This window comes from Cololabis saira, chromosome 18 (assembly GCF_033807715.1).
Source record: "Cololabis saira isolate AMF1-May2022 chromosome 18, fColSai1.1, whole genome shotgun sequence".
Classification (NCBI taxonomy): domain Eukaryota; kingdom Metazoa; phylum Chordata; class Actinopteri; order Beloniformes; family Belonidae; genus Cololabis; species Cololabis saira.
Window position 1 is genome coordinate 31,997,122 of NC_084604.1, and position 26,243 is coordinate 32,023,364.

Consider the following 26,243-nt stretch of genomic DNA (forward strand, 5'->3'; position numbering starts at 1 on the left):
CATACTTATAGGCAATATTTGCATTATACTAAGATGCATTCATTTTCAATGGCTTTTGTCCCCCTTACATTACTTTTACTTTTATACTTTAAGTAGTTTTGAAACCAGTACTTTTATACTTTTACTTGAGTAAAAACTTGAGTTGATAATTCAACTTCTACAAGAGTATTTTTAAACTCTAGTTTATACTTCTACCTGAGTAATGAATGTGAATACTTTTGACACCTCTGGATTTCACTAAAGATTTTAACATGAGACAAACTTTTCTAATGTACTGTTCACACTGGACCTGCAGTATTTCTAAAATTACACCCCGACATCTGTATTTAGTTCAGGCTGGATAAGCAAAGGTCTTGTTTTACCGTAATTTACAAACATCGACCCCGGAAATGTCGTCCAGGCCTCGCGTTTTATTAAACAATTACCTTTTATTCAACATTAAATTTGAATATTGAATTAAAAGCTGATCAAGGGCCGCTGGGTGGCACAGCGGTTTAAGAAAGCGGTTCATATACTGAGGCTACAGTCCTTCTGCAGCAGCCGCAGGTTCGAGGGCTGACCTGTGGCCCTTTGCTGCATGTCGTCCCCATTCTCTCTCTCTCTACCCCCTTCCTGTCTACACTTTGAATAAAGGTCACTAGAGCCACAATAAAACCATTGAAAAAAGTGACAAAAGTCGAAAAAAATGGCGTATTGGCCTATATTTGAAGTTGCCATGGTAACAGTAAACTGAACGTTAGACGTAACCAGAACTTTCGCTGAAGCAAAAAAAGTTTTGCGCGGTCAGTGAGGCTTTGAGCTTAATTAAAGGAGCATGAGGCTCCTTTTAAGAAATGAGACTCATTAGCGCCACCCTTCACCACGACGGCCGTTGGGGGTACTGCAGCCAACAGTGAAGCCGGCACGGGAGAACGGGGAGAACGCACATGCAGCGTCATGTGACGTCACATCCACAGGACAGCGCAGGAAATTCTGGCCCGGAATTGCAGCACATTTTGCAGCACACAGCCTGTTCAAGGCAAAGGACAGATACGCTAGAGGGCTCATTCTTTTGGTTTTGGAACGCCTCATCTGACATTATTACTAGAAAACTTAAAACGTATACGAATTTTTTTCATAAATCCTGCCTCAATCCTGCCTCATGCTCCTTTAAAGATAAAAAGTTGTTTCTTGCACAATGCATCTCGTCGTTCTGCTGATCTGGACTCCTTGTTTCAAAACTCTAAATATTGATTCATTTCTTTATTTTTATCAGCTAAAAATATCAGATCAATACCCTACATGGGGTGGATATAGCCGGAAGTTGTAATAATAATATCACACTGTGAACTGCAATTGCTAAAATTACACAGGGAAAGAGGCAGAGAAGGCAGCGAATCGCACATCCCCGAATTACTGACGTGTGCATTCAGACGGGATTAAAATGATCCCGTGACCTCGGTGTTTGGTGAAATCGCCGAAGTAAATCACAGACGTCGTCCGTGATTATTACAAATGACCGCAGGTCCCCAGGTCATTTTAGTAAGATGATAATGTTGCTGTGAACATTTATTTGTGTAAAATTGCACAAAGGTATTTTCAAATTTTCCATAGTTTGAGCATTTTTCTTCAGCATATTAAGCCACAAATTCAATATTTTGGTCTTATAGCCAAAGTAGCCGACGATCATATTTAGATTTTTTATCAGAGATTATTTAGTAGAGTCTGAATTATGGATCATCGGCAGTACTCGAGTTGAGGGGGAATGAGGGGGGGTGGCATCCCCCCTGAAATAAAAACGGTCAAAATCATCCCCCCTATAAAACTGCCATCCCCCCTTTCCATCCCTTATGTCATTTAATCAAAGAATGTGGTTTTACTGCTATTTCAACATTTAGAGTCATCACCAGAAAAATAACTCCAGAAAAATAACTTATTTGAAAATTTTCACCTGTTTCAGGTAAATTTTCACTTGAAATAAGTAGGAAAATCTGCCAGTGGGACAAGATTTATCTGCTTATTACAAGCAAAAAAATCTTGTTCCACTGGCAGATTTTTCCACTTATTTTAAGTGAAAATCTACTTGAAACAGGTGAGAATGGTTGTTTTTGAGTCTTGTCTCAAATGTAATGAGATTATTTTTTTTAACTAAAAAATTGACATTTTTTAGTTAAAAAAATGAAGATTGTTGTTTTTTCCAGTGATGAGTCTTTTTTTAAGTGTAATAAGATTTTTTTTTTACTAAAATGAGACATTGTAACTAGAAATAAGACAAATATTCTTGTTAAGATTTTGAGTTTTTGCAGCGATCCACTTTACTTATCCTGTGAAGGACAGAGTCATATTGATAAGTTCAGAAAACTGTTTTTTACTGTTGTGTTTTGATGTATTTGATGTAAGCCCAGTGGATATTTAAAGCTTACAGAAGGCTGCATTTAACTGCTGCTATGTCATTCCTGCAGTATTTCTGCAGGTGTTTTGGTCAGTGCTATTATTTGTAATATATTATGTTATTTGTAATCAGCACAAATTACCTGTCCCCATATGATAAAATCCACCATCCCCCTGATTTTTTTTTACAACTCGAGTACTGATCATGGGGATCAGTAACATAAAGCTCACCAGCTAACAGTGGGCCTCAAAGTGTGTCAGACGTGGGTTAGTCCACAGGTTCCCCGGTGGCCCTGCCTTCTTTGGCATATTTGGACTAACTGTATCCTAGGTGGGGTCCATCTGGTTCCTTTTCTAATGCGGGACATGTGTTACTGAAACCCGTTCAGTTGACTCGTATTCCTCATGGGCCCCATATATTTGGCCCACATGAGCTTCCCCTTTGGGGCCCGTAATAGTGAAACCACGAGGGACCCGAGCCCCTTCTGAAGCCACGTAGCCCACTTTTAATCCAGACGGGGCCCACATGGCCCCGCTGGGTGGGAGCAAGAGCTGTGGACAAAGAAAAGGAGGTCCCTTAACCATCTGCCCAGAGAGAACCTTTCCCTTGGATGATTAAAGAAAGCATCTATCTCACACAGAGGTGTCAAGTAACGAAGTACAAATACTTCGTTACCTTACTTAAGTAGAAATTTTGGTTATCTATACTTCACTGGAGTAATTATTTTTACTTTTACTCCTTACATTTTCACGCAATTATCTGTACTTTTTACTCCTTACATTTTAAAAACAGCCTCGTTACTCTATTTCTTTTCGGCCTTTAAAACAAACTATCCAGTTAAATTGCTCCATCCGGATAGAGTGAATTTGGTTGTGGTTGTTTCAGATGTTCTTGTCCAGTTTTGTTCTTACATCCGTTCCCTCAGATTCCTGCAACTAAACTTGGATGTACATTCCAATAAAGGTTAGGATAAATGATAACATGCCTCTGAAGTTTGACTTTTTGCACCATTACAATACTTATAGACAACTAGTGATCATATCTCCTGCTCTCTGAAACACATGTTAATGCTCAATAGTACACATATATGGTTCTTTAATATATTTGCATTATACTAAGATGCATTCATTTTCAATGGCTTTTGTTCTTAATGGGTTTTTTCCCTCCCCCTTACATTAATTTTACTTTTATACTTTAAGTACCGTATTTTCTGGACCATAAGCCGCACCTGCATACAAGCCGCATCCGCTCTATTTAAAAAAAAATATGCAAGCCACAGATATTTATGTTGTTAGATTAGATGTACATTTCTGTCTATACTGTTCATTTCGGTTTATACATTTTATCTGGCATCTGTCATCCTACGTCACTTTTTGTAAAGATTCATATCCGGCACTTTTTAATCCTCATATTTTACATTTCTGTTTATTTCTGTTATACATTTTACTTTATTCTATCTCTTAGTTTATCTCCATATATATTTGTTTGCTTTTATATTTTTATTTTTTATTTTTATTTTTATTTTTACTGTATTGCACCAATCACCACAACAAATTCCTTGTGTGTGTTGACAAACTTGGCAATAAACCCCCTTTCTGATTCTGATTCTGATTCTAGATATTTACTACATGTACAGAAGGATTTTGAACTGTAAATGATGTACATGTTTGTACCTAAATAGATCCTTTCCTAACAGTGTCTTTTAACACGGCAGCAACTTTGCTGATTAAAACGGGACAGAACCAAGAGAAAATAACCGGTATTTATTTATCTATTTATCTGTTTGAAATCTGCTTCTACCTACTTCTATCTGCTGAAGAAGAAGTAGTGTATTCTTCTTTGACTTTATTTTGTCTTAGTTTTGATTCTAATTCCGGTTAGAGCGGCCCGAGCGGTGGAAGAAAAATCCACAGAATAGCTGCACCTTTGTATAAGCTGCATGGTTGAAAACCTATGAAAAAAGTAGCGGCTTATTAGAAAATACGGTAGTTTTGAAACCAGTACTTTTATACTTTTACTTGAGTAAAAAACTTGAGTTGATACTTCAACTTCTACAGGAGTATTTTTTAAACTCTACTATCTATACGTCTACCTGAGTAATGAATGTGAATACTTTTGACACCTCTGATCTCACACTTCCCACACAGGTAAAGGTCGTACATGCTTCACAATGTCCGCCAACACCCCTGCAACTATAAACTATTGCCTCTGCAATATACGGTGCATGAATGGATGGATGAGTGTGATGCACGGAGGGGGAACTGACCTCCATCCTGAGCGCTGAGGACGTTGAGGGCGAAGAGCATGGCGTTGGAGAAGGTGGTGGCCTCCTCCTTGCTGGCGAAGTTGAGGCCATAGACCTGTCTGGCGTCCCTCCACTGGTGGAAGGTCGGGGTGGCTTGGTTGTATTTGAGGCCTTTCACTATGGAGTAGTTGATAACCACCTGGGAACGATCAGGAAGAAACGCAGAGCAGTTAAAAAAAAACCAAACAAGTACAGGAAGATCTTTCCACTGTTGAGGATCATTCTTGTTTTTACATGAAAGAAGACACGCGTGGGCAGACGGGCATCATCGCCACTCTCCAAGTCTGCTTCTGCTGCCAGGCGGAAAGCAGCGCCAGAGAAATTATCACGCAGGATTTGTGAATTTTTTTTTAGGTGAATTTTAAATCACGACTCCTGCCGTGAAGCTAAAACAGCCACAGTTTTGAACCAGTATTCGTGGGCGGTGCGGCTTGAGTGGGATTTTGATTTGACACAGGATCGATGCTGCTTGGAGAACAAACTGCTTTAGATTAAAAACAACAATCATAGTTTACTATTGTTTTTGGTTTTTTCACTTAAAGAAGAACCAAATAAATATTGATAGTATTTCTTTGTAGCATTAAAGGTCTTTTTTCACAGTATACAGGAATAAATAATAAAAATAAAAATCATAAATAATAATCTATATACTTCTCAATCTTGTTTTATATCCTCACCTTTTTATTGATCATTTAATGTTATTCTACTCTGTATTCCAGAGGAGAGCAGTCTTTAAAATGCACAAAATGACTTTTAGAAAGTTGCTTTCAGATATCAACTTAATAATATAACTTGTTTTTAAATTGTAAGGTTTTTTAGTACTGAATACTGATATTAATTAATGTTGTATTTGTAAATCTATTTTGTATGTCTTTTATGTGGACCCCAGGAAGACTAGCTGGTCGCTACGGCGCCAGCTAATGGGGATCCCTAATAAAATCAAATCAAATCAAACTTCAAATTTTCCTGATCGATCGCTAAAAGAAAAATCAATCAACAGGAAAAAAAAACAAGTTCTTCTGCAGACTTTTTTTTTCTATTTATAATATTTTTAGTATTTTTATTTTTATTTTATTGCTGTATATTCTTTTCTTTTTTGTTGGGGCTTGCTTGGGACCAGGGAAACAAATTTCATCCCATTTCATGTCTATCATGTGCTGGAATGACAATAACAACTCCTTGAATCCTAATGTGTCACGATGTCGTTGATTAGCACCCAAACGCAGGAGAGACCAGGAGGTAGGAGTTCCAAAAAAGGTGATTTATTAAGTCAAAATCAAAACAAAAGAGCTGCAGAGCAGGGTTAATAAAAAACACGAGAGCAAAAATCATCGGAAACATCGAAGGAAGAAACAGTACGGACCAGAAGGGAGCAAGGGAAAGACAAGAGCAGATATACACAGATGGGTTCATAGACATATATACGTAGACACCCCATAGAGCGCTGAGCCGTACGTCAACGACGCCGCCATATTGGATGTGGCAAGACTGCGCTGTAAACTAATACAAGTAAATGTACTTATTTTCATAAAGGAGTAATTCATGTTATATCAGCTATAGAGAACAAGGTAGTGCCGAAAAACAATATATATCCCCCCTCAAAAAAAAATAAGAAAAATAGAGAAACATATTTTCTCATCAACAAAGCATATTTTACATAAACATATTTAAAATTTTTCAAGTAACAAAATAACATATTTGAACCATTTTTCTGATTTTTTCAGTTATTTTATTGTCTGAAAAATGGTTCAAATATGTTATTTTTTTATTTGAAAAATTTTAAATGTGTTTTGTTGATGAAAAAATAGAGTAACATATTATATATTGTTTTTCGGAACTACCTTGTTCTCTATAGCTGATATAACATGAATTACTCCTATGTGGGATCAATAAAGTTCTTATTTTTGCCATCTGAGAAAATTAAATATATTATATTTGGTGCCTAGCTGTTTCCCAAGTATATTAGTGCGTGTGTGAATGAATAAATGAGACGTAAAACGTAAATTTCTTTGTAGAAAGGCGCTTTATGAAAATAAGTCAATTTGGCGATTGGCAATTATGGCGGCGACGTTGACGTATCGTAGCAGTGGGCAAGAACACTCGATGCGGCGTCTACATATATATGTCTATGGATGGGTTGACGAGACACAGGTGCAAACAATCAGGGCAGATTGGAACCAGGGAAGTCAAGATGGAACTGAAACCCAAAGACACAGGGTTTCAAAATAAAACAGGAACTGAAACCAAACCGTGACACCTAATGTGTTTTGGTATTGTTGCAAAGTTTTTCAAAGTAAAAGTAAAAGTTTTTCACATCTGGATAAATCCTCCAACAACTCGGCGACCTCCCCACGCGCGAGTGATAAAGAGGCTGACCCGTGCACGGTAGCGTCCTCGCTGCTGCTCACCTGCTGGTCCTGCAGCTTGACGCCCACCACTCTGAAGGCGTTGTTGGCAGTGTTGTGGTAGATGTTGATGCGGCTGAATCCCTGCTGTCCAGGCTTGATGGGCACCCACTTCTTGCTGGTGTCATCGTAGACCATGACCGAGGCCCGCGCCTGGCAGATGCTCTGCTCGCTGCGGGGAGACGGGGGAGACGGGGGAGACGGGGGAGAGGATGAATCACGTGCAAACAGTACAACTCTTTACTGATGTAAAACAAAACAGCCACTGGATTATAATGAAACCTTTACCGAAAACATTAAACAAACTAAATCAAACGAATGAGTCAAATGACTGAATGAAAGGGAAAACATCCAAAGATATGTGAGCCGTCTTAATTGATAATTATTAACAACTAATTAGTGTGATAGGATTACAATTTATTGACAGTCATTGTTAAGTGCTCGAGGCTCATGTCTTCAAACAGCTGGAAATTTAAAAGATAAAAAAAAGCTCCACAGAGGAGGTTACATGAACATAGTACAGCCTGATTAGGTAGGTGTGCCACAAGTTGGGAATGTAATTAAGAAATGAAAGCTATCAAAGTTAAGTCAATCAACAGGAATGGTGAAGAAGAAGACGAGGTCTGCATTAGGACGTTTTCCCAGGGTGCTCTTCGTGAAAATCCCAGAAAAACAAATGAAAACCAGTTGCAAACAACCATTTGAAAGGGTTTTAAGAAAATATTGTCAACAGTATAGTTATAAAAATACTGAACACTGAATACAGAACTGAAAAAAATAAAAAATAATAATAATAATTTTTTTTCTTTTTTTTTATTCTCATTAAATTATGGAATCATTTTTCAAAATGTTTCAAAATATGCCTATTTGTGGAAAAAATATGTAGTATTTGAGTTACATAAAAGCTTGTTATTTGTTTTCTTCCTAATTGTCCTTGTGGTCAAGAACCCCCAACACAAAAATGGTTTGTCCGCTGATCAAAATGTGATGTTATCATTTAATTCAACCATTAGAATGGTCAAAATGTCCGGTCAGCACAAGTCCGGTGCTCAGAAAAGAAGAGAAAAGAGAAGAAGAGAAGAAGAAAATAGAGGCCTCAGAGATTCTCTACACCAATATTTTAAAAAGGGGGTGACGGTGAAGCTGGAATTAATAAAGTCAGCGTAGAGCAAGGTAAGAAACAGCAGCCAACGCTTACCAACCTTGTAACTAGGGATGGGCGGTATGGACAAAAAAATGTATCACGATAATTTCTGGCATTTATCCCAATAACGATAAAAAAAATACCAATACAAAAAGTGTCATCAACGGGAATCTTTCTTTCTTTCTTTCTTTCTTTCTTTCTTTCTTTCTTTCTTTCTTTCTTTCTTTCTTTCTTTCTTTCTTTCTTTCTTTCTTTCTTTCTTTCTTTCTGGCATTTATCCAAATAACGATAGTCGTTTCTTTCTTTCTTTCTTTCTTTCTTTCTTTCTTTCTTTCTTTCTTTCTTTCTTTCTTTCTTTCTTTCTTTCTTTCTTTCTTTCTTTCTTTCTTTCTTTCTTTCTTTCTTTCTTTCTTTCTTTCTGGCATTTATCCAAATAACAATAGTCGTTTCTTTCTTTCTTTCTTTCTTTCTTTCTTTCTTTCTTTCTTTCTTTCTTTCTGGCATTTATCCCAATAATGATAGTCGTTTTCTTTCTTTCTTTCTTTCTTTCTTTCTTTCTTTCTTTCTTTCTTTCTTTCTTTCTTTCTCATTTCCTCAATTTATCGTTTTTACCGTGAGATGGCAAATTCTTACCGTGGGGAATTTTATTGACGGTTTATCGTGAACGGTAAAATATCACCCATCCCTACTTGTAACTCAAGCTCTAATATTAACGTCCTTTAGCTTGTATAACCTGAAGAGCAGAGGGAGAGGAGAGGAAGAGGAGAAGGAGACATCTTAGATTATTTTGTCCGGGGCCCCGGCAAGACTGTCAGCTGGCCTGCCCATCATCATTAGATCATCGTGTTGATACTGATGTGGCATATGTCTTACGTCCCTGACACAACCCTCCCCGTTTATCTGGGCTTGGGACCAACACCATGAGTGTCCGGAGGAACGGGGGCAGTGTGGGGGTTTGGTGCCTTGCTCAGGGACACTGATGTGATGTGATCCAGCATCCTCTCAGCCGGAGTCTATACCCGTGTGCTACTGCCACCCCCGGTAGAGGCAAGAATATGAGCTTATTTTGGAAGAAAAGGTTACATCATCAGTAGATAAAAATAAAAAAAAAGGAGGTTTATCCAACGGGACAATGATCCAAAGAGCATTTCAGTCCACCATATGTTTTTACGTGAGGATGCAAACAAGATAATTACAGCAAAACAATTCAGCCCACTAATTCTGTGATATTCTGATAGTTAAATCCAGACGTAATCAAGCGCTCGTCCAGCATCTGTTGATGTTCTTAATGAGGTGCAGTTGTGATGTGTGTGTGTGTGTGTGTGTGTGTGTGTGTGTGTGTGTGTGTGTGTGTGTGTGTGTGTGTGTGTGTGTGTGTGTGTGTGTGTGTCCTCCAGTCCATCTGACTGCATTTATCACAGTTCACTAAGCCCCCCGCTGTCTATCACTTACCACACACACACACACACACACACACACACACACACACACACACACACACACACACTTGCTTTCTGGTTTACAGTGCGTTGCATCAACCACAACGAGACCAGCGCTTCGTGACCTTTTTGCACATGCTGAACGTCTGCGGCGTAGACGGGGGGAGAGAAAAATCGGGGCACCGGTATCTGAGATGAATTAGGAGGGACACACACGCAAAACACAGAAACAATTTGGACTTGAAATGAGATTAAGAGGAAGAGTCCCATCTGTGTGTTTGCCTCCTCGCCGAGCTGAAATTAGTGGATCAGGCCTTAAGGCAAAGTGAATAAGCTGTGTCAGAGGAGAGAGGAGGGGAAAAGACAAAGAGAGAAACGATCTTGGTTTTCAGAGGGGTTGAATGTAGAATATTATATAACTAACGCATTCATATAGCCAGTAAAGAGATGACGTGGTTTCTGATTGTAATGTACAAATATCTGCTTTTTAATCAAACTAGTGAAGTTTCTGACTGATCGCCCGCCGTTATTTATACCTTTCTGATTTAGACAACGCTTTGTTGACCGTTGCTATTTGCAAAAACAAAAGTTTTCAATCTGGAGAGTGGAGAGTCGTTGCGGTTCATAACGTGTCTGTTCAAATTTAGCCCTTTATGTTATATATATTAGGACAGGAAAGAATGAGCAGAGAAACTTTGTCTGCTTTGAGGATATGCAGTTGTGAAAATATTGTTGTGAATATTTGCACATGTTAAATAAATAAAAAATCATAATAACACACCTAATGGAATACAGTAATCCAAGTCTGTATAAACCCACTTAGAAATATTTTTGGTCATTTTAATACATTTTAAGTCATTTAGGACAAAAGGATAAAAACGTATTATTACAGTATATCATTATTCAACATTTAATCATACTACTACTCCGACAGGTTGTTAGAGGAAAAATGTAAAAAAAATTTGCTCTCATATTAAAAGAGACATTTTTCAGAAACATTTTTATGTCCTTGCAATTATTTTTTGTGCGTATTTTATACATTGGGGACACAAAATGAAAGTGAGAAAAACAAAGTCATCTGTATACAGGGTAAACCAAAGAGAAATGTATTAATGTTCATTTTTTTCAATTAAAGGTTTGTAACGAATAACTTTACTCTTTTGGTGCTAGTATGTAGGGGTCGGGGGGCCCGGCTGGTCTTAGACACAAGTAGGGGGGGAAACAAGGAAAAAAGGTTGGGAACCACTGGTATAGTATACCGGTGTTGCTAAAATGTTGGACCTCGAATTGAGCATGTAAATATCTGAAAATAGCCGGGATGGTGAAATACTTCCAGACAAATTTCCAGTATCAAACTAACCAGTCCATACTGTATCCCATAATGCAATGGGCCATAATGGCTGTCACTGCAGTCAGTGTACTAATGACAACCACAGCACCAGCATGGTGTTGAACCTAACTTCAGTTCTGGCCAGAAACCTGAATCACATTATTCACCACCTCCCTCCGTATACACTCCTCATTTTTTCAGTGCCAGATCCTCGTCTTTGTGATTGTTTCCTACCTCTAACCTTGCTTCTGGACTAATCTTTATGTTACCTGCCACGGCGGCGCGGCACCTCAAGTGTGTCTTTTATTCCCAAAGTGAATGAAATTCTTTGTATTTTATCACCAGCTTTCCTCTACCCGTGGGTCCGTGTTTGCCTCCTTCATTAAACACCATCCTGACAGCTGGGATTACATCCAGGCTCCAACCAACACAATTTCCAGAGGATTATTCCTTTAGTGAATTTTCATGAATTCATCTTTTGCTCTCATCCCACTGTGGAGAGCAGCGAATATACTTTAAAATAAAATCCTGCATGGTTGCTAATGCAAGCTTAACTTTAGCACAAATGGCATTAAACATACTTTTCAGTATTGAAGAGAAGAATTCGGGACAAAAGAGAATAAGAAATAAAAAACTTCAAAGTGAAAAGGATGCAGTTAGCAACAAAACAGTGTCCTGAAATGCTACCCTGCTAACTACATGTTAACCTTGAACTATAAACACCTCTTCCTCCTTGCTGGTGCATTTCTATCCACACTTGAGTCTTTCTTAAGTGCGCCGAGAATCCGCTCCAACGCCAGTGGGGCGATGGCATGTTTAATTTATCTTTGTGAACTCGTCGACTCTGTTCATTTTTAAAACGGTGTGCTAGGCAGCTAGCTAAAAATGGCACCGGTGGCCCAAAAGCATGAATAAATTAGCTTCTTGTGCTAAAAGAGACTCCGGCAGATGGGCAGAAGGAGCCTGGAAAGGTGAGGAAACAAGGAATAAAGTCATGTAGATCCCTCCATAATCTATCATCTGAAAAAAAAATCGAAATTGCTGCGCAGGGCATGAATAAATGAGATGCTTCTGCATTTACTATGAGGGCGCAGACTTGTGAACTCATAAATGCAAGTATACGCACAGATGTACACTTTGAATGCCATCGTCGAGATCAGTACACAAACAACTGTTGGTGCAACAATAAACGTAAGCCGGCGGGGACAGACGTGAAATCTTGGAGCGTTGTCAGCGAATCCTTCCCTCCAGCCACAACTATCCGGCTTCATAACAGCCCTGACTGAGCCGGTTTTTTGCGGTCAGGATCAAATATAATCTCTCAAACAGTCGAACATGTCATGCGGTAGACATTCTCAATCGAGCCCTTGAAGGAAACGCTAATCCTTATTGTTTATCCTACTGTGTAAGCCATGGTACCATTTGTTTCTTAAATTACTTGAATTTCCCTTGGGATCAATAAAGTATCTATCGATTAGGCCTGTGTTGAAAAGATCGATTCCCTGATTTTAAATCGATTCTCATATGAATTCCTAAAAATCGATTCATATGTCTAAAGATCGATTAAAAAAAAAAAGAAAGATTTTTTTTTTTTTCCATCATTTCTTTACAACTTTTGGTACTTTTTTGTTTATGCCCAAAAAAGGAATATTTTGTTGGACACGAGAATAACTGGTGCCATGTTTTTGCCTTTAAATATGTTTAAAGGTATGAAAACATTAAAGTTTTCAGTTATAATTGCATACATTGTCTATATTTTTTTGCTTTATATACTGTCTTGGGGTTACATTTGCATAAATGTTAAAAACCAAATTATCATAAATGGGGAAAAAATAAAAGCGATTTCTTTCATGCTCTGGATCTGTTTGGTAATTCTGACCCACACGATGTTTCTGAAAACAGTTCTATCAGCATTCTGGGAGCTGATTGGTCCTTACAGCATCATTAGCTGCCAATACTTGCTGTTGAATCTCAATATAATACTAGTATTAATATTTTGCATAACTACAGTCATATAATTCATGCAACAGCTCAAAAAACGGTTTTATTAACAGTAACCCAAATCAATATCGGATCGAATCGAATCAAAGCATGATAATCGATTCTGAATCTTAAGAATCGGAATCGAATCGATTCTTGATATTTGAATCGATCCCCAGCCCTACTATCGATCTCTCTCCATCCAGCACAAACTGACATTAGACCAAATAATTACTGTCTCCATTGAGTTTCTGGGATGAAACTAGTTCTTCTGACGCTCTAAATCAGATTACTGAGGATCTGCAATGATATCCACGTGAATTATTTATTCATATGGCCGAACGTGTGCCTGGGAGAAAAGACTAATTATTGCTCACATACACACGTACATTAGACTCATTTGTGTCTTTTTCAGCACTTTAAATACACGAGGCCCAGGAATATCATCCAAACATCCGTCATGCTTAAATCAAGGGTTATGCGACCTGTTCGTTACATTTCATGCAGCGTCTCTCAAATGAAAAGTTTTCTTTCAGTCTATCAGTTTACCCTTTTTCAGTCTCCTCGCATCACTGACGTGATTATAAAACCGTCCGCTCGCACCTGGCCTTGTCAGATTCATTCGCTCTGACCTGCCACGTCAAAGCGTTAAGTGTCCCCTCTCACTTTCAGGTGCCAAACTTCCCGCCCGCTCGGAGAAGATTTACTGCTCCAACATCACTCCCCCTGATCTGAGGTGACCGGTGCGACAACAAGCTGTCACAGGATCGGTGTATCGTACTGAATCACACGAGGAATCAGAGGAAGAGGAGAAAGAAGTCCTAGGAACTGTGCTCATCTTCAACAACAACAAAACCTGAGGCATGAAGCATAACGAGCACTTTGATCTAGATTTAGATTTTTTTTAGATTTTTTTTTTTAGATTTTTTTTTTAGATTTTTTTTAGATTTTTTTTTTTAGATTTTTTTTTGATTCATTTATTTGCACAGTTAAACATTACACAAATAAAATTACCAACTTTACAAATCAAAGTGCAGGAAGAGGCGAAAACTCAAAAGAGCTTATCAGGTGCCTCCACCTATAGTTAACATAAAATTTAATATCATACTTATAAAGACAAAATATACAAATGAGCAGTTAGAAATCTATAAATGATAGAAATTAAAGGAAAATTACAAAGAATTTACACAAAAGAAAAATGATCGGATATATGAAAAACGATAGAGTACAATTTAATAATTAAGAAACAAACAAAAAATAAACGACTAAATAACAAACCAAATGAACAAAAACAAAAAATAATTTCAAGGAGATTACACATGACGATAAAGTTTTTCAGCACATCCATTACTTATGCCGGAGCAGTTCCATTTACAAAACAAAAATTAAGTGGTGTTTCAGACATCCTTTAAAACCTTGTACAGAGAAGCGTTTTTTTGCTAAATGGGAATATGTATTCCATAGTTTGACCCCCCTGTACCGTATTGCATATTTACCCCTGGTTGTAACACATTTTGGAGGATGCAGATCTAACACTCGACGGATTGCATAAGTATGGACATGAGAGTTTGTAGTAAAATAGTCTTTGAGGTGAGCAGGAATGCTTTCCTCCTTTAAGACCTTATAAATCTTATAAACCTTATAGATCTTGACTACTGCTGATGATTTGGGGGAAAAGAGCGAGGTAGAATTTAAATTCAGCACAATAACTGCTTAGTAAAGGCGTCTTTACGTAAGAGCGTTGACTGAATTTCTCACATTTCCTCTCTACTGTCATGTGTTTATTCTGGAGTTCCTTTGAAGCAGAGCGGCAGCTTTCTGATCAGTTTTTATTTATTTCCTATGAACGGACACCAGTTGAAGTGAGTCATCAGCTCAACATACAAGCTTCGGCATCCATATTTACAATTTTGGTGTCGGGTCATTCTCACGTATACTTTTGCACAACCATCACTGTTTGTAGCTTCGCCCGCGTCGGTACCAGTTAGTTTATCTCCTGTAATCTGTCCTGGTTCACAGGGTCTCGGTGTATGTTTCAGCCTCCAACCAAAAGAGGAAGAGGCTGCAGCTGTTGCACAGCACCGTCCTGCAGACGTCGCAACATCAAAGCTATTGTGCTGCTCCACTTTCTGGGGCCTCGGTGCTCAAGGCGCCAGCGCACAGACAACAAAGAGGCATCTGCCTGAAATAGCAACACGTGTAGCTGCATGCTAATTTGTGCGCGCACTCGGCTCAGATTCATATCTCCAGTCGCAAGATGTGAGGCTCACTAATGAGAAGTTTGTAGGTGCCTTCAAGTTAATTCCAGGCTTGAAGTAATTTTTTAAAGCTGAAGTGAAGGAGGAAATGAGTGGAAAATAGATGAAAAAAAATATTTGCAAGTCTGCAATTCAAAACATGATATACTTTTCTTTATATATATATATATATATATATATATATATATATATATATATATATACTTTATTATTTTAATGCCTGTATGAAGTTACTACCAGGGGTGCACATAGTCGGTGCTAGAGGGTCAGTCCAATGGGTGGGTGAGATGGTTCCCTGGTTCTAATTAAAGGTCATCATCAGCATGTCATCAACAGGGGCCTCATTTATAAAGCTTGCTTGCGCAGAAAAAGCGCCTGAAAGTTGCGGAAGCCACATTCTACGCAAATCCTCGGATCTAAAAAGAAAAAACTAACCGAAAAATCTGCTTATCTTTACGGCAACTCGGACCCTCCCGTAAGAATTTACTTAAGACACGGGGAACTGGCGACGCAGGGATTGAGGTGGTGAAATGAAGCCAGATTCATGTCATACTCTTAATAATGTCATCACACCATATATCAGACTTAAAATAATAAAATAATAAAATAAAATAGCGCTGATCGTGTTCCTCTGTGTGAAGCTCAGTCAGTCAGGACTCTGGTGCTGCTGCAGCTGCAGCCTCTTCTTCACCCGCTTTAGGACAGAACAAATGAGGGTCTGCGTTTAGGGAGCCCCACGGAGCCCCTAAAGGGACTCAGATTTTTTTTCATATATAGGCCTATGAGTTTTACGCGCGCGTGAAACCTTTAGGTGCGGGTGTATGGTGCCTAAATTAGGGTCCCGCGTTAAAACGACGCAGAGCCTACGGCGTAGGGTACGCGGCGACGCGCACCTACGCCGTAGGCTCTGCGTTAAAGGAACGCAGAACCATAAACCCGCCCTGAGCAGCTCTGAGGGAGAGGAGGGGAAGCGGGGGGTGAACCGGGGCTGCGGGGCCGTTTTCGTATCGCTTTCATACAGTGTCTTGATAACTTGCAATTTAAGGCTGAGTCTACCGTTAGTTTTTAAACTGTAAGAAGTAAGGGGAAAAAAAACATGATTTTGAAAAGACGGGGGGACGTGTGTCCCCTGTTGCGCCGGGGAACTCACGGCGTTTAGCGCAGCAACGCCGTGCTGCCACTCACTCGCTTTATTTTATTGTATACTATTTATATAGTTATTCTAACTTTTACTGTGACCACCAAATAATGTGGTTTTCCTGTCCTCCACATCATCTACAACATCTCTGTCTCCGTGAAAGTCAGTGTCACGGTGGCTGCTACTTCTAATTCATTCTGACGCCAAACAGGCTGGAGGAAGCCACTGCGCATGCTCAGTAGGCTCATTTATGGGCGTGTAGAGGGCGGGATTAGAGGCGGATTCAGCTGCGCAGGTCTGTGATTCATAAAGGAACGTTGCGTGCAAATCTGCGTGCACATGGTTTTATTGATCCGGATTTTTTTTTGCGCCCGGCATTTTCGGCTTTTGAGCGTACGTGCACTTTTAGTATGACTCCTACGCAGTCCATTTTAAATGAGGCCCCTGGTCTGTTAACCTCTGTCAGGGTGTGTTGAAGCAGGGAAACATCTAAAACATGCAGGACACTGGCCCTCAAGTTATCTGCACCCCTGCTTTATACGTTCTTTTTAAAATACAGCGAGAATTCCAGGACGGTGGATAATTATTGACTGTTGGATGTTGGCAGTTAAAGATCCGCACTGTGATGTCTGAGCTTCTCTCTGCTGGAATAAAGATTGTGCATCATAGTTTACTCAGCAGGTCTTGGTGTCACAGTGTGGTTTAGTTGAGGACCCAAAAGCAGGAGTTCCAAAAACAGGGTTTATTTAACAAAAACCAAAAGCGCTGGATCAAAAAAGGCAGAACAAAAACAGGGATCCAAAGCTATAGGAGAACATGGAGCAGTGTTGCCAACTCCTCAGTAAGGAAAGTAACTATTGGCTGTCCCAAAAGTCTAGAAGTCGCTAAATGACGTCATCACCTAATTTGCATAATTGGCAATTTGCATATAACTGTAATGGACGCTGTAGGAGAGAGGAATAACGTCGTGGGAGAGACAAAAGTGAGTAAAAAACACCCTAAATATGTTTAGAACTACAAATGTACAAAAATAATTTCAACATTAACAACATGTAATGATTTTAATGCTGTGTCTAGATCCACATTACACACATCAGTTTGTCCTGTATTGTTAAATATTATAACAGCAAATTTAATCAAAAGATTGTTATGTAGGGTGAAATTGCTAGCTCTACAACCAACCCTCCTCCTTCTTTTATCCGGGCTTGGGGCCGGCAAAGTGACCCAAAAGAAAAAAGAAACGCGTACATTTACATCCCGCTCTGCAAGCCAGCGGCGGCTTTGTGCAAGCGCATTTCATTTGCAGTCTGGACGCGTGAGTGGTGAGGGTCTCCTCTCTGCTCTGCCCACCAGATAAGTCTCCAATAACACCAGAAAAAGTTGCTAGATTTGTCGCTAGTCGCTTTTTTGAAAAAAAGTTGCTATAGGGTTCTGAAAAGTCACTAAATCTAGCGACAAAGTCGCTAAGTTGGCAACACTGACATGGAGGGAGCAAACAGTAGCCTACGGACCGACCGGGAGCAGGGAAAGACAAGACCAGATATACACAGGGGATAACGAGACACAGGTGCGGACAATCAGGGCAGATGGGAAACAGGAGAGACAGAACTGAAAACACAAACTGGGGGAAATGTGAAACCCTGACACTTGAGTAAAAATAGAGAAAGTGTATCATGTCAAAAAGACACGTAGTGACTCAGATTTCAGAATCAGAATCAGAATCATGTTTACTTGGCCAAGTCAGGTCAAACAAGACAGGGAATTTGACTCTGTTATTTTCGCTCACTGTACAGTAAATAGGCAAATGACAGCTCTTATTAACATATATACAATTTTTTTTAAAAGTGAAAGGTGCAGCAGAATGAGGTAGTCATGGTTATTGAAAGGTGCATTATTACAGCATATGATTGTGGTTATTATTACTATTTATTTTTTAATTCATTTTTATTTTTTTCAGATGTTTTATACTAAAATATCACATGAAATGAAAAGTTCTGGAGCTGAGGCGAGGACTATCGGAGCACCAGGATGGAGTTGACTTGTTTGAAAAGTGTGTTTTTGGCTGAACTGCACTGGAAACACTTTAAACACTATAAATCCACAGCTGGCTCCTCTGGGCATGATGTAGGGTGTGCAACACTGCTCCTCCGTGAAACTGGACACTGACCAGCTCCAAGTAAAAGGGACTTGCGTTGTGATGATGCGTTGGAGATGTCTACGTGTTATTTTAAGGCAGTGGTTCCAAACCTTTTCTAACTCAGGGCCCACTTTAATGTCTCAAAAATGTTCGCGGCCCCCCTCCGAACTTTTTAATTCCCCCTGTTGCTAGCCAGCTATCCATCTTTATAGGCCTACTCCAGTTTCAGGTATTAGCATCAAACCTAAATAAGTCAAGTGCAATGCAGTCCTGCTGCAAAGTGGTACGACCGATAACAACAAAACTTCCTATTGCTCATTTGCTTGTCACTTGTCTAAGGCCCCGTTTACACATAGCCGGGACCATAATTCAGGCTTTACTTCCAAGACGGAACGAGAGTCTTTCGTTTGGAGTGACAGAGAAGTGGAGTTACTTTTAAGTGTGACTTTAAAATATAAAACAGGTAAAATACAAGAAAATATTGACGGTGGCCAGACAAATTGTAAACACAGGTCGCACTCATGACGCTGGTGACGTTTCTGTTGCATAATGTGACGTTCTGAAGCCTAAATCTCCATTTTCCTCTGTTTAGACGGAAACGTGAAAACTGAGTTTTTGAAAATCTCCACTTTGGCCGGAGTTTTCAGAAATGATAGTTTTTGGTGACTTTGAGCTCCGTTTTCGTGTAAACGAACCGCCAAAACGCATGAAAACGCCTCAGTTTTTTTGCTCCGTGTAAACGGGGCCTAATACTTGAAGGAAAACAAAACAAAATAATGAAAATAATATTTAAACATTTTTAATATCATTTTAAACATAACTGAGTTTTAACATTTAAAACATTATTATGTATATTTTTATATAATTATACCCCCCCCCCCAAAAAAATATACTTTTTTGGAAATGATTTGGCGGCCCACTTGCAATACCTCTGCGGACCACCAGGGGGCCGCGGACCACAGGTTGGGAATCACTGTTTTAAGGTATAAATAATGACGAGTAAAGTGGCTGCAGAAAAGAAAAAAAAATGTGACAGAATTTAAGAGGTTCTGCAGATCCATCGCCACTGGTCTTGGAAGGACTCAGATGGATGTGTGACTTTGTCACTTAACAGGACTTAATGGCTTCACACCATGAAGCAAAGTGCCATGCACTGAAGCACAGACCCATCTGAGTCTGTTAGAAATGGACGCGAGGCAAGACCGTTACCCCTAGAAATGCTGCTGCACTGAGATCCCGTGTGTCACGGCGTACCGGGAGGTTTCTCTCCATCAGTAAGGAATGGTTGCGTGTGCTGATTAAAGCCACAGGATGACACAGACTCCTCTCTCAGCTTCAGGGCAGTTTGGTGAAGCAGTGAAAGACATCAGAGTGCAAATGTTAAAACTGCTCGGCACATCAACACGATTTACTCTGATGAGTCCACCAAGGTTGAAAACAAGGTAATACTCTTAGCTTATGTGGCTTAGAGGACATAAGCTCGCAGAAGCTCTGACAAATCATTCTATGGCAAGTACTTATATAGTGACTAAGCCTGCATAACAATAAAGACATGGAAAGGTCACTTCTCCTACCATGGGACCTTCAAACAGCCTGTATCGTGCTTCATTTACATGCACGGTCGGCTTTATGCTAAAGTTTTACATTATGAAGCAGACGAGATAGGTAAATAAAAGCCAAACAAGGTGTTATCTGACAGGTCCAGAGACAATAACTCTCCTTTATTTGGACTTTAAAGTGACACGAAGGGGACAACATCACCTCTTAAATTAGAGCCCAAAACTTTCCACCGAGGCAAGTTTACTTTCCTACCTGCTGTGTCAGAGGAGAGAGGGATTTACGACGTTTCAGCAACAAGACAATTCACTGTGCTTTGCATGATAATTGATGGCCTGTTTTTAGAAATTGTTATCCAAGCGCTCTCCACTAACACAAGATACCCATGAATAAGTTGATCTCTATGTCACAAAGGCCCCGTTTACACATAGCCGGGTATTTACAAAAACTGATATTTCCCCCTCTACATTTTGAAAAATTCCATCGTTTACACGAGATCGTTTTCAAAATCTCTTCGTTTACGCGAATCCGCATAAATATGCTGTTAACGTCATGCCAGCCAATCAGAATCCTGGAAAAAACATCAACAAATGACATGTGTAACTTCCAGTAAAGGCTGAATTATGGTTCCACGTTACACCAACGCAGAGCCTACGGCGTAGGGTACGTGGCGACGCGCACCGTACGGCGCGCGTCGCCGCGTACCCTACGCCGTAGGCTCTGCGTTGATTTAACGCGGGACCATAATTCAGGCTTTACTTCCAAGACGGAACGAGAGTCTTTCGTTTGGAGTGACAGAGAAGTGGAGTTACTTTTAAGTGTGACTTTAGAATATAAAACAGGTAAAATACAAGAAAATATTGACGGTGGCCAAACTAATTGTAAACACAGGTCGCACACATGACGCTGGTGACGTTTCTGTTGCATAATGTGACGTTCTGAGTCTAAATCTCCGTTTTCCTCTGTTTAGACGCAAACGTGAAAACTGAGTTTTTGAAAATCTCCACTTTGGCAAGAGTTTTCAGAAATGATCTTTTTTACTGACTTTGAGCTCCGTTGAACGGCCAAAACGTATGAAAACGCCTCCGTTTTTGCTCCGTGTAAACGGGGCCAAAATGACAAAAAAAAGGCAAAAGAAACCATAAAAAGAGCACGTAGCAGTTATAAACACCATCAACAGCACGTAAATGTAATTGGTTGTGATCTCTAAATGATCCCTTTACTTTGTTTGGCTACAGAAATGTAAGAAATGATCAAATTTGGTGAAGAAAATAGGAAATGAAAGAAAAGAAATGTAGCTAGAAATTGAGTTACAGGCGGTACTGTCACTACATACCAACCATACAATGATTTACTTTAACTCGTTGGGAACATTTATAGTTAATCTTTGGTAATTTTGAGTAGAAACTGACTTAGTTATTTCAGCTTTATAATCACTACATTCATTTGTGCGTTGTGGGTCTCTGTCTGAACCGTTGTCAGCTCAGTTTAGACTGGTTGTCAAGACACGTCTGAGATTTTTGTGATTAATTTATAAAAATGACTTTCCCCAAGAATTATATTCAGCATCTGCTGACTAAACTGAACAATCGTAGCAGTTTAAACTTGAATAAATGCAAATGTAGCTTTGTGAGAACCTTTATTTGCTATTTACTTTGATGGGTTGGCCGTGAAGCTGCAGAAACACGAGCGGGAGATTAATACACGGATCATATCCTCATTAAGGATCACTGATGAGAGATAAAGAAACAATGAAGTAACACACTTGACTTTGACGCATCGCATATCCGGAGGCGCTTAAAGCGTGAGCCTCATAAACGCAGAGAGATGACTGAGCTCAGTCATGAGTGAAGATAATATTCACATGAATCAGTTCAGTCCAATGTGCTTGTTCTGATAACAACCGCCTACCTGGTCAGGACGAGCCAGAGTTTTATTCGTGGTCCCTGTTTTTTTAGGTTTAGGTACAGGTTGTAATTTAAGGCTCAGGTTGGGATGATGCACAAACTGGTAATGATTAAAATTAGGGCAACTTTCTCAGTAATTTAGCCTGACTCAGTCTAATAACTGAGGCGGTTGAAGTAGAGCAGGGGTGCTCAATACATCGATCGCGATCTACCAGTCGATCGCGAAGGTATTATTGGTAGATCCCGTGACATTAAAAAAATTGACGTCAACCTATCATCGATCCCGTCTTTTGATTGACATACAGGGCAGCCAATCAGATGACATCTGAATTTTGTCTGAGGTCATAGGTCGCTGCGCATGAGCAAACAACTGCGCTAAGTGCTAACTAACTAGCAAGCTTGTCCACGAGTTACAGCCAGTTTTCAGCCTTCGGTTTTTTCTCTCAAACCTAAGAAAGGGTATAAAAATGAGTGAGGTAGCTGGACCAAGTAAGAAGAAAAAAACGTATCACTTTCATACGGAATGGGAGGAGGACTTTTTTTCACGATGACATTAGATTTAGCTCTACTTAGTAGAGCTAAGGGTGTACTGTTCAAGTGAGGAAAGGTGGAGCTGGAGGAAGAGTAGGAGGGTGATTCAGTTTCCCTCTAAATACTCTAATACAGTCGTTTTAACATTTCTTACATCCAGTTATTAGGCATGGTTTCCACTCGGTGGCCGTCAGATCAAATGAAAAGCCCCACTAGCCTCGGACTGCAGGTGTGTTGAGACCAAACACACCAGAAACAGTGTGGGCATTCCGGCTGGGCGATATATCGAGATTTTAATATATATCGATATATTTTCAAACGCGATATGGTACGAGACAATATCGTTTATATCGATATAGCTTCTTTTTTTTTTTTTTTTAATGATTTTGATATAGCTTATTTTGTGACAAATTGACTTGAATGTTTTATTTGAGATTTGCACAAATGTTTTGTTATTTGCACAACTGTCAACCTCAGTGGAAAAGTCTGCCTGTTACTGTCTACATTGTATTAATTGCACAGTGTATTTTAATTTAATTGTTATGCAGGAAAGGGATATTTGTTTTATTTTATTCAAGAAGCATTTTTATTCTATATATGCAGGCAGTTTATTTTTATTTCATTTGTTTTATACATTTTGATATTGTGCAGACCTCTGTTAATAAAGGAACCTGTGTGACATTTGGCACGAGGCTTTGTATTAAAACTGACAGTTTTTTTAAGGGTTTACCTCAGAAAAATGAAGCTAACAGAGATGCTATGCTATAATGCTTTGGGGGAAACCCCAATTATGGCACAGAAAAAATATCGATATATATCGAGTATCGCCATTTAGCTAGAAAATATCGAGATATGACTTTTGGTCCATATCGCCCAGCCCTAGTGGGCATCATGATTACATGTACAGTTAACAGGAGGCTTGTCAGCGTCTGGCAAAGTGCAAATACAGTCAACATGAGTTGAGAAACGTAGTTCCCACTAGATTTGAGATGCTTCTGATGTCGCCAGGAGTGAGAGTCGGGCTCGGTAGGCTCTCCAGTCCCTCGTTGGTCATTAAGAGTGCAGAAAAGCGATAGGTATCTGCAAGGCTTTGATGCGATAATGTTCGTTTTGTACTTGACGACGAGTAGCAACACAAAAACAAAAAGTCAGATCACAGAAAGCGTCTTTGTGTCCCGCCTGCGGCCAGCTGCTCGGAGGGAACGGCCAAATCCCCAGAGTTCGCTGGCAGAACGGTCGCCGCCATAAGTTGTTTGTCTCTTTATCTAAGCCCTTCACAAAATGCTCTCTGTTTCCCTCGGCAGGGGGGGTGATGACGGGGGATCCTTCGGGTGGCAGCGGGGACAGAAACTGGAGGAACGGTGAAAAATGCTGCCGTGCATCTGCGAGCATGAGCCGCGAGACACATGAAAGCAGAAGGAAGCAGAAGAACAGGTGACCGCTTAAAGATTTATAAGGCAACAGGACCAAGTCACATGAGCTAAGAGCTTCAGTGACACCTCAGCTTGCACAGAACGATGTGAGAATATGTGCTCAGCTGTGTTGACCCGTCCTACCGCTCACATTAGGTGGGATGGTGTAAAGCAGATGTGGAGCAGAGCAAGACATCTGAAATGAAGATAAAATGCAATTACTGATCAAGGAGACTTCGTGATTCAGGATCTCCATCTTCAAAGTTAAAGTACAGTTTAACTAGGGCTGGGCGATTTTGGACAAAAATAAAATCCCGATTTTTTTCACTGAAAACCCGATTTTCGATTTCGATTTCGATTTTTTGGGTAAAACTACAAAAGACAATGGAATAAATTGTTTCAAATATTTTATCTTTATTTTTAAAGAAAAATAGCAAAAACAAATTTCCCTATTGGGAATGAAGTGCAATTGAAAGATACTGTAAATCCTCCTTGAGTTTAGTAAAGTGACAACATTCACAATTTTCTTGACCAAACAAAGATGACTAGACGAGCTCTGTCTGTAATGCAGCCAGGAAAAGAAAAAGGAAAATCGATTTTCCGATTTTCCTTTTTTTAACATCGATTGTGATTAATAAATCCGATTAAATAAAATATTTATTAAAAAATAAAATCGATTAATCGCACAGCCCTAAGTTTAACAAACTCGTCATTTTGATGTTAACCCTCTGCAAGCTTTGGTGGGTACGTTTATGTTTTATTGTTTTTCAGAGGTGTCAAAAGTATTCACATTCATTACTCAGGTAGAAGTATAGATACTACAGTTTAAAAATACTCCTGTAGAAGTTGAAGTATCAACTCAAGTTTTTTACTCAAGTAAAAGTATAAAAGTACTGGTTTCAAAACTACTTAAAGTATAAAAGTAAAAGTAATGTAAGGGGGAAAAAATCCATTAAGGACAAAAGCCATTGAAAATGAATGCATCTTAGTATAATGCAAATATATTAAAGAACCATATATGTGTACTATTGAGCATTAACATGTGTTTCAGAGAGCAGGAGATATGATGACTAGTTGCCTATAAGTATTGTAATGGTGCAAAAAGTCAAACTTCAGAGGCATGTTATCATTAATTCTAACCTTTATTGGAATGTACATCCAAGTTTAGTTGCAGGAATCTGAGGGAACGGATGTAAGAACAAAACTGGACAAGAACATTCTTCATTGTGTCACAACCACAACCAAATTCACAATTCAACTGGATAGTTTTTTTTTAAAGGCCGAAATGAAATAGAGTAACGATGCTGTTTTTAAAATGTAAGGAGTAAAAAGTACAGATAATTGCGTGAAAATGTAAGAAGTAAAAGTAAAAAGTCGTCTGAAAAATAATTACTCCAGTGAAGTATAGATAACCAAAATTTCTACTTAAAGGAGCATGAGGCTCCTTTTAAGAAATGAGACTCTCTAGTGCCACCCTTCACCACGACGGCCGTTGGGGGTACTGCAGCCAACAGCGAAGCCGGCACGGGAGAACGGGGAGAACGTGCATGCAGCGTCATGTGACGTCACATCCTCCGCAGGACAGCGCGGGAAATTCGGGACCGAATTGCAGCACATTTTGCAGCACACAGCCTGTTCAAGGCAAAGGAGAGATACACTAGAGCAGTGATTCTTAACCATAGGGCCGCGGCCCATGTTTGGGCCGCGAGCACCACCTAGAGGGCCGCAAAAAGAATTCTGTTTCGTACATGTGGGCCGCGAGGGCCGCGGGACTGCATAGCAACAATGAATTCCATTGTCGACAATTGTCCCCAGACGTGTTTTTCCAACGGAGTAAGGCATCTCACTTCAATACAATCTCTGCAGAGAGTCGCGCATGCGCGATAGCGTCTCTGCCGAGCGGTAGCGGGTAAACAATAATGACGGCGTCCTGTCCAGCAGCTGCATGTAACAAAACTTTTGGAGCCTTTTAGCCTCGATACGGTAAATAAAAAGATGACTTGCAAGGTTTGCAAAGCAGCAGTTCAACCCAGAGCACGTCCTGCCATCCAGAACCCACTTGATGGAGAAAAAATATGAGCTGTTTTATTTTATTTTTTATATAACACATTTGCCTGTCCCTAAAAAATTAAAAATAATGGACAGAGATTTATTTATTTATGGATTTATGTCTATACTGACTGATCACTGTGCCTGTCCTTGGTTTTAGATAGGACATTTTATTAACTTTTTGTATGAACAGCAGCAAAGTTGAATAAAATATCTACAGGACTGTCTCAGAAAATTAGAATATTGTGATAAAGTTCTTTATTTTCTGTAATGCAATTAA

General features: G+C 39.5%; 1 protein-coding gene across 4 annotated transcripts in view; it reads right to left on the reverse strand.

The window, feature by feature from the left end:
* evlb (Enah/Vasp-like b) overlaps positions 1–26,243 on the reverse strand; it is a 92,327-nt gene that overhangs the window by 23,314 nt on the left and 42,770 nt on the right. For all 4 annotated transcript variants that reach the window (XM_061707227.1, XM_061707228.1, XM_061707226.1 and 1 more), the window contains exons 2-3: positions 7,085–7,253; positions 4,638–4,815 (exon numbers count right to left, since the gene is read on the reverse strand). In XM_061707227.1, the coding sequence (XP_061563211.1) occupies positions 4,638–4,815; positions 7,085–7,253 (347 nt within the window). The remainder of the gene's footprint in view (positions 1–4,637; positions 4,816–7,084; positions 7,254–26,243) is intronic.